General features: G+C 42.6%; 1 protein-coding gene across 1 annotated transcript in view; it reads right to left on the reverse strand.

The window, feature by feature from the left end:
- The window catches only part of Eddm13 (epididymal protein 13), a 34273-nt gene that overhangs the window by 12539 nt on the left and 9554 nt on the right, over nucleotides 1-12180 (reverse strand). Inside the window, exons 6-9 of the mRNA XM_076927606.1 lie at nucleotides 8889-8915; nucleotides 5376-5444; nucleotides 4882-4899; nucleotides 2838-2861 (exon numbers count right to left, since the gene is read on the reverse strand). Coding sequence (XP_076783721.1) covers nucleotides 2838-2861; nucleotides 4882-4899; nucleotides 5376-5444; nucleotides 8889-8915 — 138 coding nt within the window. The remainder of the gene's footprint in view (nucleotides 1-2837; nucleotides 2862-4881; nucleotides 4900-5375; nucleotides 5445-8888; nucleotides 8916-12180) is intronic.

Raw genomic sequence — 12180 nt, forward strand, 5'->3', positions numbered from 1 at the left:
CACAAGTCCAGGGTTCACACAGAATAAGGTGCTTACCAAGGATCCCTATGGTCCATCCAGGAGACAGGGGATATCCATGAGTCCATGAGAGATGAGACCACAGAAGGAAGAAATAAATCACAACATTAGATGGTGGGAGATGGGGACCAAATGAGCTCAGAACCCAGGACAGTGGGCCTTAGAGCAGAGCTGAAGAGGATGAGCCAAAGAGACTTGGAGGTCAAAGTGAAGGACCGAAGGGAGAGGCAGGACATTTTAAAGTTATCAGTATCTTTACATGCTTGTTTATGTATTTAATTTCTTGTGTATGGGTGTTCTGCCTGCATATGTCTGTGCACCACATGTATACCTGGTGCACAGGTAAGAAGAAGAGGTGGAGTCCCCTAGAACTAAAGTTACAGACAGCTGTGAGCTGGCATGTGAACACCAGGAATATGGAGCCCAAGTCTCTGGAAGAGCAGCCTGTGCTGCTGCAACTGAGACACCTTTCCAGTCTCCAATTTTTGAAAATATTTGTTTTTATTTTGTGTGTGTGTGTGTGTGTGTGTATGTATGTATGTATGTCTCTCTCTGTGTGTGTGTGTGTGTGTGTGTGTGTGTGTGTGTGTGTGTATCTGTGTGTGTGCCACATAAATGCAAGTGTCCACAGAGGCCAGGAAAGGGTATTAGACTCCAGGGGAATCTGGTATCACAGATGAGTGTGAGTCACCAAATATATGCTGGGAACCAAATTTGTGTACTCTGCAAGAACAGAATATATATATATATATATATATATATATATATATATATATATATATGTGTGTGTGTGTGTGTGTGTGTGTGCGTGTGTGTGTGTGTGTGTGATTTATGTATGTGTATAAGCACACTGTAGCTGTCTTCAGACACATCAAAAGAGGGCACCAGATCCCATTACAGATGGTTGTGAGCCACTATGTGGTTGCTGGGAATTGAACCCAGGACCTGTGGAAACCGCATCATCTCTCCAACTCCCAACAAGCACTCTTAACCATTGAGTCAGCACCCTGGAATCCTGTTTTAATGTTTGTGTGTGTGTGTGTGTGTGTGTGTGTGTGTGTGTGTGTGTGTGTGCGCGCGCGCATGTAAAGGTCAGAGGACAACTGATAGGAGCCAACTCTCTTCTTCCACCACGTGGGGACTGGAGATCAAAAAAAAGGGCTAGCTGCAAGCTCTTTACCCTCAGTGCCATCCTGCTGTTCCTCCACCTGCCCTTGGAAGATGAAAGTAATGCATCCCCCACCCCTCAGCCCCACCCCCAACAGTCCCTGCACAATAGTCCCTAGCAGAAATAGGAAGATGGAGCAGGTGAGAGAAGAAAAATATGAACTTACGTTTCAGTACTGTTGAAACCGGGGCATCAAGGAGAGGAAAACCCAGGTGGAATTGTTGGGTACGGTCAGCAATGAAGATCCGAGAGGAAAGGGGTGTTAACAATGCCTGACCTCCCCCATCCCATGTGGACTATCCTCAGCAGAGGCCCACCCCACACCGGACATGGAAGATCATCCAGTCCAAACAGCACAGGTGAGACTGTACAGAGACGCTGGGTCGTCTGTGGCCTGTCTGCTTTAAGGCCCTTTCGTCCCTATGCCTGGACTTGCCCGGTCCATTTCTCCTGGGGATTCACCCTCCAGAAATCTAGAGAGCATCAGAAAAGCACCACTCTTCTCCCTTGCCTCCCCCGACCCTCCCCACATCTCCCCTCCCCCGACCCCCACCCCAGGCACGGAGGAAAGCTTGGATCCTGTTTTATTTTTATTTGGTTTTGTTTTCTACCTATAAACACATATAACCCCTGCTGTTTAGGACAATGGGGCAGTTTAAGAATCTGCTCAAATCCTGAGACTCAAGTACACACATAGTCCCAGACTCCAGTTTACAGTCCTTAGAAGTGAGTGGACCTTGAAGGCCACCTGGAGTCTTCTCCACTAGTGGGGTAAATTCCTCTGAAAACAGTTTTCTCTCCCCTCTCTCCTCCCCCTTTTTAAAATTTTGAGCCGTTTTTTTTTTTTTTTTTTTTTTTTTAATTTTGAGACAGAGCCTTATTAGCCAGGCTACATAAAATTTGATATGTAACTGAGGCTAGTCTTGAATTACTAATCCCACACACACACACCCCTCCACCACCACCACCACCACCACCCCTGCCTCACTCAGCTTTCATAGTGCTGGGATCATAGGTGACTACCATGCCTGGCTCCCTGCTTTCTTGTTTCTCCTTCCAAGTATCTGGAAACATACTAGTTACTCACAAGGAAGGAAGAAAAAAATAACTATAAAAACAATTTTCTTTGGGAGGCATGGTGGCATACACCTGTAATCCCAGCACTCAGGAGGCTGAGGCAGGAGGATCAAGAGTTTGAGGTCACTTTTGGTTATATACAGAGTTTAAGGCTAGCCTGGGCTACTTGAAACTTTCCCACCAAACAACAAACACCAAAAGGACATCAACAATAAAAGGAGAAATAACTTACTTTTTACTGGAAAGCAGATTGGACGCAGAATCAAGTAGTCCATGTGGGAAACAACGGGACAGAGAGTAAAATGAATATTAGTTCCTTCTGTCCCTGGCGCCTTCCATTTTCTTTCATAAAACACTTTTAAACGTGTTTGACAATTGTTCTTGTACTCTACTGAAATAACTTAGAGAGGAAACCAGGTGTGCAGAATCTCGAAACAGATAAAGCCAACAGCCTCCTAACGTCTCAGCCTTGCTTTGTCTGTGAGCCTTAGCAAAATCTAACTTCCCTTGCACACTTGCACAGGCTGAATGTCCCTAATCCAAAATGGCTCCCTTACAAGATTTTTTTGAGTGCCAAGGTGATGCTCCAATAGTTTCACTTTGACTTGTTTTCATTGTTTTGTTTGTTTGTTTGCAGTTTAGTTTACTTCATTAATGTGTATATGCCTGTGTAAGCATGTGTGTTTGCCCTCACAAGCCACACAGAGCCATAGGCAATTATAAACTGACTTAAGTGGGTGGCACCTAACTCAGGTCTTCCAGGAAAGCAGAAAGCGTTTGTAACTGCTGAGTCACCTCTCTGGCCTCCATTAGTTTTTAATTTTTGAGACAGCGTCCTCTATCTCCACAGACCAAGGCTATCCTGCAACTCTTTCTGTAGGTTCGAATCCAGCCAAGCTCCCACCACGACCGCCTCTATCTTTCACGTGCTGGGATTACCTGCCTGAGTCAGCACATCCAGGCTTGGGTTTGGATGTTGTCCAGATCGGATTTGGGGGAGGGGGTCAGGGTAAGAGTCTGAACTGACAGAGTCAATGTAATGTCCACAATTCTGAAAATGTCTGAAATTTGAAACACTCCCAAGTTCAGGCATTTCAATTAAGGAAAATTCAAGCCACACTAGACTAGAGAAAAGCAGAAAGGGGTTCTGCTGACCAGAAACATCCAACATACTCATATTACACAATCAGGGACTTTGCAATGGACTGAACCAGGTGAAGCGATAGAATTGCTGTGACCCGTTCATGATTCTGTCTGCATTACTGTCCCTTCATCCTCTGTCCTCCAGTGTACAATCCTGTCTGGACAGAGTTCCCCCAAATGTTTTTCTCTGGGTAACTTGCAAATTACTTGCTCTAACAAACTTTCTTGTTGTGGTACTGGGGATTCAATATAGATCTTACACATGCCAGGAGCGCGCACCCTGTGAAAGAAAATTTTGAAATAGGCCCAAACTAATAAGAATAGCAGGGCCCTGTGATTCCTTTTCCCTAACCTAAATAGTTAAAAATGCCTGTCAGCAGGTTTGGGCCCAGTTATTTAGTTACAGAGGAGGTGGAGTTACAAGACAAAGGCCTGTTGAATCATCCAAGAAACTGGCTGGCCATGAAAGATAAAAAGTTTGCAAGGACATCCTTAAAAGAACAGAGATATGTCCAAATGAGTAATGGGCCATCTGGTGTTCTTCCACCCTTCCCCCTTTTGGGCCTGCACAGCCTGCTGATGTTCAAATATGTAAAACAACCAATCATGTGTACCCGAGTGAAAATCTCCCATTTCTCCCGCCCCTTGCCTATAAAAGCCTTAATCCTTTGAGCCTCGGGGTCAGCTCCTCTGTCTCCTGAGTGAGATACATGCTGACCCAGAGCTCTGATATTAAACTGCCTCATGTGTTTGCATCAAGACGGTCTTTCATGAGTCCTTGGGTGCCGCCATCCTGAGACTTGAGTGGGGATCTCCCTTTGGGGGTCTTACACGTGCTGCTGAGTTACACCCCCATCCTCTCATTGGGGGATTCTAGGGAGAGGGTCAATCATTGAGCCATGCCCAAGCCCCTCACTGGGGGATTCCAGGCAGCTGGTCTACCATTGAGCTGTGCCCTCTTTTTTACTTTTTATTTTGAGACAGTTGAGTTCATGGCTATCCTGGGCAGCTTATTAAGAACTCGTTTGAAAGTAGAAAGTTAGAAGCCAGGGGATAGTGGCACACGCCTTCATTATCCCATTAATCCCAACACCAGGGAGGCAGAAGCAGGTGAATCTCTGTGACTTCCAAGCCAGCCTGGTCTACAGAACTAGTTCCAGGACAGCCAAGGCTACACAGAGAAACCCTGTCAAAAAACAAAAACCAAACCAAAACAAAACAAAAAACCAAACAAGAGCAAAAACACCCCCCCCAAAAAAGCCCCAAAATACAAAAAGAAAAAAGAAAAAGAAAGGAAAGAAAGAAAGTAGGAAGTTAAAAAGTCTATCAGTACAGTATTTGTTGGAATCCTCCAAGGAGGACCAAGGGGTTTGATTCAGCAGTAGAGCCCCTGTATAGCACACAGGTTCTGAGTTCAATCTCTGTGTAAACGGGGGCAGGGAGAGTTGGGAGTCATAAGATTTCATAGTACTTACTTTCTTCTTCTGACTTGTCTGGAAGGAAGAATGAATGCAGCCATGTTTGACGGGGATGCAGAGAGAGGGAGAGAAGTGTGGGAGTGAAAGTAGGGGGAGAGAGCATGAGACAGAGAGGGAGAGGGGGAGAAGGAGAGAGATTGATTAATAGTTTTGCCACCAGATAAGCATCCCTGACCAGACAGAGACAAGAGACGAGGATGCTACCAGAAAGCACGCAACCTAATTGTCTCTCAATTTACAGGACAAGTCAGGGACTCGAGCCTGCAACCACTCTTTCTAAAATAAATATTTCTGAAGCACTACTGTACCCTGGGCTTTAGCAAGGTTTGGGTAAGACAATATCTACCCCCAGTGAACAATAACCATGGGTTTCCAGGGGCTTGCAAGGAAGGGGGACCAAACGCCTCGTGAAGTGGGACAGAGGTGGGAGTGGTGTTTTGGTCAACCTGCAGGGCGTGGCAGGCACTTTTCAAGGGATGCTGGTTGCTGACCTGGAGTGGTTACCAGGGGAGGCCTCGAGGAGGAGGAGGAGGAGGAGGATTTGATGTTTTGTCTGAAACCTGAAAGATGAGCAGGGATTAGCTGAGTGGAAAGATCTCAGAAAGGGAAAAGAAAAATTATTCCAAACATGGGGAAGAATATGGCCATGGTCCTACAGGAAAGAACTCAGCTGAAAAAGGGCCGAGAGACAAGATTATGGCTAGAAGAGACAAAAACGTGTGGATACCATTCTAAGAGCAAGGAAGGCATTGCAGAAGAAACAGGACCTGTGTCCAAATCTTGGTTCATTCACCTCCCAGCTGCGTGAGCCTCTTCTGACATTTCCTCATAAAAACAAAATTGGGAACGTTTGGAGAGATGGCTCAGCAGACAAGAGCATTGCCTGCTTTTGCCAGACTGAAGTTCTAATTCCCAGTACCCACAGGGTGGCTCACAACATTCTGTTAACTCCAGCTCCAGGGGATCTGGTGCCCTCTTCTGGCCCCCATGGGTACTGCATCCACGTGGTTCACAGACATTCAAGCAAGCAAAACACCCATACACACAAAATAAAAATAAATAAATTTAAAAGAAACGAAAAGGGAAACAGTGAATTCCAGGTTCACTGAAGAGAGCCTGTCTCAAGAAAAAATAATGTGGAGAGTGATTGAAAAAGATATCCAGCCTCCGTGGATGCACACACTGATGATCTGCATACACAGACATACGCACAACGGAACCAGATTCACGTGGTGTACATCCGTGACCTCATGACTCAGAAGCAGAGGCAGGTGGACTTGGAGTTCAAGACTAGCTCTCTCTCTCTCTCTCTCTCTCTCTCTCTCTCTCTCTCTCTCTCTCTCTTGTTTGTTTGTTTGTTTGTTTTCAGACAGGGTTTCTCTGTGTAGTCCTGGCTGTCCTGGAACTCAATTAATAGACCAGGGTGGCCTAACTCAGATATCTGCCAGCCTCTGGTTCCCAAGAGTTGGAACTAAAGGCATGTGCCATCACATTTAGGGAGATCTTGCCCCCCCCTCCCCTACCCAGGCTCAAAGGAATCAAAGTAGAACAACCAACATTCATAAAAAGGCTTCCAGAATGAGAAATGTCACGATTAAAACTGGAGCTGGCCTGGGCAACACACACACATATTGCACATACACACAAGGATATATAATAGCAGGACACCATGGCTTCCCCACCAGGCTCCCCCCCAACACACACAAACTATAAACTAAATAGATCCTTCTGTTCCTAAGGTCAGGGTAGTTTGTCATACCCATGAGAAAAGTAAGAGACATAGCCTGGTTCTCACTACATAGCCTAGGCTGGCCTCAAAGTTGACAGCTTCCTGCTTCAGCCTCCTAAGCGCCAGAGTTACAATTGCGAAATGCTAGGCTTAGCTCTCCTTCCACCGTGTAGGTCCTGAGGATTGAACTCAGGTCACCGTGCTCAGCAGCAAGCCACTTTTGCCCAGTGAGCCATTTTGCTGCCTGGTTGCTAAACTTTTGTCAGTTGCTACTTTGTCCCTGATGATTCTGACCTTATCCACTCCCAACTCCAAGCTAATTGTACAGATGTTGAGGGACTACCGCTCTATCATAATGTTTATACCAGTGGTTCTCAACCTGTGGGTCGAGACCCATTTGGGGGTCCCATATCAGATATCCTGCATATCAGATATTTATATTATAATTTGAAACAGCAAAATTACAGTTATGAAGTAGCAACAAAATCATTTTTGGTTTAGGGGGGTCACCACAACATGAGGACCTGTTTTAGAGGGCCAAAGTATTAAGAAAGTTGAGAACCTCTGATTTATACATCTGTATGTATATATATATGTAATATAGGATATATTATATGATATATAACATTATATATTATATTATATGTGTATATATATTATATATGATATATTATATGATATATAATATTATATGATATATAATATATAATATTATTATTATATTATATATATTTTTATATATATTATATAATAATTATTATTATATATTATATGATATATAATATTATATGACATATAATATTATATATTATATAATAATATATATATTATATATAATATTATATATCATATAATATATTATATATTATATATAATATATTGTATATATATTGTATATTATATATGTATATATGTATATATGTATATATGTATATATGTATATATGTATGTGTCTATATAGTATGTATTATATGATATATAATATTATATGATATATAATATATAATATATAATATATAATATATAGTATATATTATATTATAATATAATTATATATTAATAATTATATATTATATATTATATATTATATATTATATATTATTTTTATTATATAATTATATATTATATATATTTATATATATTATATATATAATTATATATATTATATATTTATATATAAATATATAATTATATAATTATATATTATATATTATATATATTATATTATATATTATATATATTATATTATATATTATATATTATATAATATAGTATGTATTATATTGTATATTGTATATTGTATATTGTATATTATATATGTATATATGTATGTGTCTATATATATTATATATTATATAATATATTATATATTATACTATAATATATGTATATATATTATAGTATCTAGCTATAGTATAGCATCTAGTATATATATAGTATAGTATCTAGTATATATATTATATTATATTATATTAATTATATTATATATAGTATGTAGCATTACAGCTAGTGTGCCCCACAAGGTTGATATTAGAGGTGAGGGGCTTGGGAGGCTTGGTGGGTAAGGGCTCTGGCTGTGCAAGTGTGGGGATCTAGGTTCTGATCCTCTTAGCACCTATATAAAAAGCTGGCTACGGCCACTAACACCTGTATCCCCATACTATGGAGATTCAGTGATAGAAGAATCCCAGGCACTTGCTTACCAGAGCCAACTAAAAAACCAGTGAGCTCTAGGTTTAGTGAGAGACACTGTTCATGGAAGTAAGACTGAAAGAAATAGAACCAGACAGCAATGTCCTCCCTGGCCTCTGCATGCACACACACACACACACACACACACACACACACACACGCACACAATTGGAAGAGCAATATGGGTCAGCATGTGAAGGCGCCTTCTAGCAAGTCTGAAGATCTTAGTTCTATTCCTAGGACCCACACAGTGGAGAAGGAACCAGCTCCTGCGAGGTATCACCTGACTCCCACAGGCAAGTCTTGGCACATGTGCCTGTTCAGTATAACTTTTTTTTTTTTTTTTTTTGAAACAGGGTTTCTCTGTATAGCCCTGGCTGTCCTGGAACTCACTCTGTAGACCAGGCTGACCTCGAACACAGAGATCCTCCTGCCTCTGCCTCCCGAGTGCTGGGATTAAAGGGGAGTACCACCACCCAGCATAATTTTTTTTTATTTTAAATTTAGAACCAAGTAAACAAAGCATAAGGCATTCTCTAGCTGCATCACTCTTTGTGAGCTGGGAATGCAGATTCAGACTTACCATCCGGGGACAGTCTGCCCATTAACCCTGAGGGAGGGGACAAAACAAAACAAATGACGTCAACACACAACAATTGAAACAGAAAAAAAAAAAATCCAGAGTGAATGGAGTTTCCCAGCCAAGTGTGGGGAAAGTGGGGCCTTGATGCCTTAGCTATTGAGGCTGGTGGGAGGGGGACCACAATAAGCCCAGTTTGGTTGTTTTTTTAAATAGATTTTTGCCCCCAACTACACAGAATAAATTTTAATTTCTTTGTGGCTTTTTGTTCTCAGCGGTTTCCCTTTCTCTGATTTGTATTCCCATTTTCCCTTGCACAAGGTGGATCTTTCTGGACTTATTACAGTCAAAGAGCAATGGAAGTCGGGACGGATGCTCTGACCCCAGCCAGTCAACCAAGCAGGTATTTCTGTACTTGTGGACATAGACAGAGACCCAGTCCCTGCTATAGAAGGAACACATAGGTAACTTCACACCAATAAAAAACAGGATAGAAGACTCACCAAGTGGGCTATTCTAAACCCACAAAAAAACCCAACCCCCCTTAGAGTTGGTGGGTTCCTCAGAGTCCCTTCTCTACCTAATAAATCTGTAACATCTGCTATTAAACCTCCACTGTGTGCCAAGCTGCTTGTCTGTCCTTCCATCCTTTAGCTACTGGAGAAAAGGAACCCACCCACCAGGTAGTATCAACAGCACTTAGAGTAGGGGTTCTCAACCTGTGGGTCATGACCCTTCAGGGATCAGATATCAGATACTGTACATGTCAGATATTTCATTACAACTCATAACAGTAGAAAATCACAGTTATGAAATTTTATGGTTGGGATTCACCAGAATATGAGGAACTGTATTAAAGGGCTGCGGCAGAGGAAGTTTGAGAACCATTGATACAGAGTTTTCTTCATAGTCTCAACCCAATGTTCTATGGGTATGTGTATGCTCAGGTGTATACAGATGTATGTGTGTGCATATTGAGGCCAAAGGTCAACCTCCAATGTTGTCTGAGGAGCCATCTATCTTGTAGCTTCAGCCTCCCAAGATTTATTTTATTTTTAATTATGAGTACCTGTGTGGGTATGTGCATGTGAGTGTAGTGCCTGAGGACACCAGAAGAGGGCAGCAGATCCATTGGAACTATAAGCAGTTGTGGGCAGCTGGGCATAAATTGAACTCTGATCCTCTAAAAGTAGTCGATGAACCTAACCACTGAGCCAGCTCTCTAGCCCCTGCCCTGTTCTTTATTTTTAAAAGTGAGGAGTTGTTTGTGCTCAGCATAGAGGGCAGAGGATGACTTACTGGAGTTGGTTCTCTCCGTTCACCTTGTATGTCTGTGAGAAGAGTCAGGTCACCAAGCAGCAAACACCTTCTACCTCCTGAGCCGTTCTATAAACCCCACTTAAAAATGTGCGTGTTGACGCTGGGCAGTGGTGGCGCACACCTTTAATCCCAGCACTTGGGAGGCAGAGGCAGAGGCAGGAGGATTTCTGAGTTCAAGGCCAGCCTGGTCTACAGAGTGAGTTCCAGGACAGCCAGGGCTACACAGAAAAACCCTGTCTCGAAAAAAAAAGAAAGAAAGAAAGAAAGAAAGAAAGAAAGAAAGAAAGAAAGAAAGAAAGAAAGAAAGAAAGAAAGAAAGAAAGAGAAAAAAGAAAAAAATGTGCATGTTGGGGGCTGGAGAGATGGCTCAGGGGTTAAGAGCACTAACTGCTCTGCCAGAGGTTCTGAGTTCAATTCCCTGCAACCACACTGTGGCTCACAACCATCTGTAATGGGATCTGATGCCCTCTTCTGGTGTGCATAAAGACAGCATACTCATATACATAAAATAATCTTTTTATGCATATGTAGCTATTATGAATAAACAATGAACACGCAATGAACATGGTTGAACATGTGTCCTTGTGGTAGGAAGGAGTGTCCTTTGGGTATATGCCCTATATATAGCTGGGTCTTAAGGTAGATCGATTCCCAATTTTCTGAGGAACTGCCATATTGCAGCTTTATTCATAACAGCTGGAAACTCAAAACCTAGGTGTCCCTCAACTGAAGAATGGATAAAGAAAACATGGCACATAAACTGTTTTTAATAGCGGAGTAATATCCCATTGTGACATTATGAAATTTGCAGGCAAATGGATAGAACTAGAAAAGATCTCTCTGGGTGAGGTAACCCAGATTCGGAAAGGCAAACATGGTGTGTACTGACTTATCAGTGGACATCAGCTGTACAGTAAAGGGTAACCGTGCTATAATCCACAGACCCAGAGAAGCTAAGTAACAAGGAGGGCTCAAGGGGGACACATGGATCTTTCTAAGAAGGGGAACGGGTGGACTGGGGGCTAGTAGGGACAGGAGCTGGAGGGATCAGGTGGGGGTAGGATGAAAGAAATGGAAGGAGAGAGGGCATTTGGGGGTCGATGTAGTGCAGTGGAAACCCTCTGAAATCCACCCTATACCTGACACTGCATGGATGGCCAGGAACCAAAAGCAAGACAGCCCAAGGTCCCAGGATAGAGCCAGACATGACTAGAAAAAAATAGTCAACGAAATGATTTCTGATGATGCTCTCTTATACTCATAGACTGGTGCCTGGTCCAGTTGTCATCAGAGAGGTGTCATCCAGCAAGTGATGGGAGCAGATGCAGACCCACAGCCTAACATTAGGCAGAGTGAATGTAACCCAAAAAAAGAGGCAGAGGGAGGATTGTAGGAGTCAGGGAGGTTGAGGACACCACAGAACACAGCCCACAGAATCAACTAAGTGGGGCTCAGAGGGACTCAGAGAGACTGAAGAGACAAACACGGACTGTGTATGAATCCGAGCTAGGTCTACTGCACATTATGGTTGTGTACCTTGGTGTTCTTGTGGGACTCCCAACAGCGGGGTAGGGCTGTCTCCGACTCTTGCCTGCACTTAGGACCCTTTTCCTCCTATTGGGTTGCCATATCCAGCTGTGATTCGAGGTGTGTGCCCAGACTTACTGTATGTTGTTAGGCCATGTTCGATGGATACCCTGCTCTTTAATTTTGTAAAAGGGAGGTAGAGGAGGATCTGGAATAGTGGGGAGGTGGGAGAGGGATTGGGAAAAGAGTGGGGAGATGAGAAACTCATACAGGATGTAATGTATGAGAGAAAAATAAAAATTAGAAAACTATGCATGTGTTCGAGAGTGTGTGCGTGTGTGTGTGTGTGTGTGTGTACATGTACTGTGGGGTGTGTGTAGAGGTCAAAAGACAACTTTGAGTGCAACCCATAATTTTAATTTTTTGAGAGAAGGTCTCTTTAGCCTGT

This window comes from Arvicanthis niloticus, chromosome 30 (genome assembly GCF_011762505.2).
Source record: "Arvicanthis niloticus isolate mArvNil1 chromosome 30, mArvNil1.pat.X, whole genome shotgun sequence".
Classification (NCBI taxonomy): domain Eukaryota; kingdom Metazoa; phylum Chordata; class Mammalia; order Rodentia; family Muridae; genus Arvicanthis; species Arvicanthis niloticus.